The following is a 2,956-nucleotide window of genomic DNA, read 5'->3' as shown; positions in this document are numbered from 1 at the left end:
TTAGGCTGCTGCCCCCGCAACCCGAACCCCGGAAAAGCGAAAGATAATGGATGGATACATGGATGGATGGATGGATGGATGGAGTTGATGCACTTACAAAAATGTTGCCTTAAATCTCAGTAACACCAATAAACCTTGACATACAGTGACATATAGTGGCAGATGTGTTCAGTTTAAACCACAGATGCTGTTTAAATCGTAGCTACCAAGGCCACAGCAATGGAGTTTATGAATCCACGTGACGGTGCAATTGTCCCTCTATGTCCAGTGTTCGCCCCTCCTATTTAGTATACATTATTTCCGCTAAAGTTCTTTGCTGCATTTCTGTACTGACAATTTATCTGCGAAAATCATGTAAATAGTTTTTGTAACTATTTGTACAATATAACTGTCACTTTCATGGCATAAATAAATAAATTTACGAAAATTAAATCCTAAAGCAACTGATCTCACCTGTGACACAGAAACAGGTCCAGACACACATGAACTTGTGTTAAGTGGGGGTGGAGCCACCTTCACCTGCTGCTCAATAAGAGCCAGTGACGAGTGGCACCAGTAACTAGTGGAGCTTTAGGCGTTTGCTGATATGGAGTTGAAGCAAACTGGTCTTGGGGTTCTGCTGCTTGTGCTGCTTGGCAGTTGTAGTGCACAGTTACCAAAATGGAAGAGACCAAGTCCTCACCAGGCTCAACAGACAACAGGCAGGGGACCTGTGCAGCAAGCAGGGGCACGGTTGCCTGTTCAGGATCCTGTCTCAGGAGTGCTTGTGAATCCTGCAGATCCACTCAGTGTTCAGTTGAAACAGGTGGTGCAGGGTCCAGTGAAGAAATTGACGTGGCATTTCCCCCAAGCTCCAGAGAAGCCTAAGCAGCCAGTAGTGAATTTTGAGCCACGTCAGCCTGTTTCTACTGTGAGTGTTGCAGCCGATTGTGGACAGAACTCTGTGTATGTGGAGGTTAAGAAGGATTTGTTTGGAACTGGAGAGCTAATAAATCCCTCGGCCCTCAGCCTTGGAGGCTGTGCGGTAACGGGAGAAGATTCTGCTGCTCAGGTTCTCATCTTTGAAGCAGAGCTGCAGCTGTGCAATAGTGTGCTAACGGTGAGTCTATAGCTGTAGGTGAATTACAACTCCTCCTGGCCTGCTTGACTCCTTCAATACTGTCTGTAATGCTACCAAATCTTCATGTTTGTTCTGCCAGACAACTGCAGATGAGCTGGTCTACAGCTTCATCCTTCAGTATGCCCCTGAACCATTGGGTGGGAATCCAATCACGAGGACAACTGGTGCTACGGTTGGTATTGAGTGCCACTATCCAAGGTAAGGACCAGTTTGCCTCCAGTGTATTGGCCACTGAATAGCTAGGTTTCCATCCATCTGATGTCTTAAGCTCAAGTACATAACTGACCTGTAGCAAGTCATGTGAATAATGGTGCTGTGTAAGAAAGGCTGACCATCTCCAGTACTTCAGAGAGCCATGACATGGTTGTGGTTTTTAGTAGAGGCAGTGGTTCTAAAACACATGGTTGTTTGCATGGTCAAATGGAGTTTACTGTATGAAAACCAGTTGTATGTTATGCTTTAGAAACACATCCTATGTAGCACCAAAAAAAGGATTCCAAAATTGGTACTTGCTAACTGTACACTCTATCCTGGTGAATTTAAGATGAAGGTTTCAATTTGTCCACTGCTATTTTTAATGGCGACGGTTCAGACGCAGACACGTACCTTCCTCCTTTTTTGCATTAATATTTCAGTAAACTTCCACTTTACTTGGCAAAACTTTATCCACCAAATGATCAAACTTTGTGTTTTAGGTCTTTGTTTGCTTGCTTGCAGAGTTTGGTATAAGCTTTCTATCTCTTACAGGCTACATAATGTAAGCAGCAATGCCCTCTTGCCTGCCTGGATACCTTATGCTTCTACTGTGACTGCCGAGGAACGTCTGGTCTTCTCTCTCAGGCTCATGACTGGTTTGTAACATGGTTGTGTTCAAGTAGTTTAAGGCTTCCTAAAGTGTTCCTGCAATGGGCTGATTGTGTCTCTTCTCAGATGACTGGCAGTATGAGAGGCCATCCAACCAGTATTTCCTGGGTGACTTGATAAATATTGAAGCATCTGTGATGCAGTACAACCACGTGCCTCTAAGGATTTTTGTGGACAGCTGTGTGGCTACTGCAACGCCTGATACAAATGCTGCTCCTAGATACTCGTTTATTGAGAATTATGGGTAAGCAAGCCTCCTTCTTGACTCTGCCCATTCCTGCTCCCCTGAAGTCTAATCCTGTTCTTGTTTCTAGGTGCCTGGTAGATGCTAAGCTTACAGGCTCCACGTCTCACTTTTTGCCTCGAGTTCAGGCGGATAAGCTCCAGTTTCAGCTGGAAGCCTTTTTATTTCAGCAGCAGAGCAATGACTGGGTAAGTAAAACTACTTGCTTTGTGATTTGCTGCAGTTGTTTCTTGTGGGCTTATGGTTTTTTGCTTCTGTGCAGATGTACCTCACATGCTTCTTGAAGGCTACACTCGCTTCTGCTCCCACTGATGCCATGTACAAGGCTTGCTCCTTCACTGCTAACAGGTCAGTTTGCAGAAGGAGGAAATGCTAAGCTTGCACAGTAGACGAGGTGACCTGACCAAGATTTAACTGTGCTGTTCCTCAGGTGGACTACAGCAGATGACGATGACCGGGTCTGTGGCTGTTGTGACACAAGCTGTGGCTTTAGGGCTGAAGCAAGTGCATCTCCTGTGGCAGGTGTGTGGGAGTTTCATCAGGTCATGCTTGCTGCCTTTAGTGTCTTGTGAAGCTTGAAACTAAATGCCTTCGTCTCAATGCTTCAGGTCCACAGTGGGAAGGGAACCTGTCTGTTGGCCCTGTTCAGATTGGAGAAAAATCCCCTGTTTGGCGGCGAGGAGGTCAAAATTAGACTATGAACAAAATAAAATTGGTGTGCCACCATA

General features: G+C 45.4%; 1 protein-coding gene across 1 annotated transcript; it reads left to right on the top strand.

Moving 5' to 3' along the window:
* Positions 1-543: 543 nt before the first annotated feature.
* LOC108441223 (zona pellucida sperm-binding protein 3-like) lies at positions 544-2,956 on the top strand. The gene is made up of 8 exons (XM_017720640.2): positions 544-1,099; positions 1,200-1,318; positions 1,868-1,971; positions 2,051-2,228; positions 2,299-2,416; positions 2,491-2,576; positions 2,659-2,750; positions 2,837-2,956. The coding sequence occupies exons 1-8, from the start codon at positions 587-589 to the stop codon at positions 2,920-2,922; spliced, it is 1,296 nt and encodes a 431-aa protein (XP_017576129.2). The 5' UTR covers positions 544-586; the 3' UTR covers positions 2,923-2,956.

Source organism: Pygocentrus nattereri, chromosome 1, assembly GCF_015220715.1.
Source record: "Pygocentrus nattereri isolate fPygNat1 chromosome 1, fPygNat1.pri, whole genome shotgun sequence".
NCBI lineage: Eukaryota > Metazoa > Chordata > Actinopteri > Characiformes > Serrasalmidae > Pygocentrus > Pygocentrus nattereri.
Note: the sequence above shows the minus strand (reverse complement) of the source record. Positions and strands in the feature narration are given on the sequence as shown.

What these genes read in the sequence shown, in the direction of transcription:
- LOC108441223 (XM_017720640.2), top strand. Translation starts at nt 587, where the DNA reads ATGGAGTTGAAGCAAACTGGTCTTGGGGTTCTGCTGCTTGTGCTGCTT. An exon ending in TGTGCAATAGTGTGCTAACG is followed by an intron (nt 1,100 to 1,199) that starts GTGAGTCTATAG and finishes TTGTTCTGCCAG; the next exon opens with ACAACTGCAGATGAGCTGGT. An exon ending in AAGTGCATCTCCTGTGGCAG is followed by an intron (nt 2,751 to 2,836) that starts GTGTGTGGGAGT and finishes TCAATGCTTCAG; the next exon opens with GTCCACAGTGGGAAGGGAAC.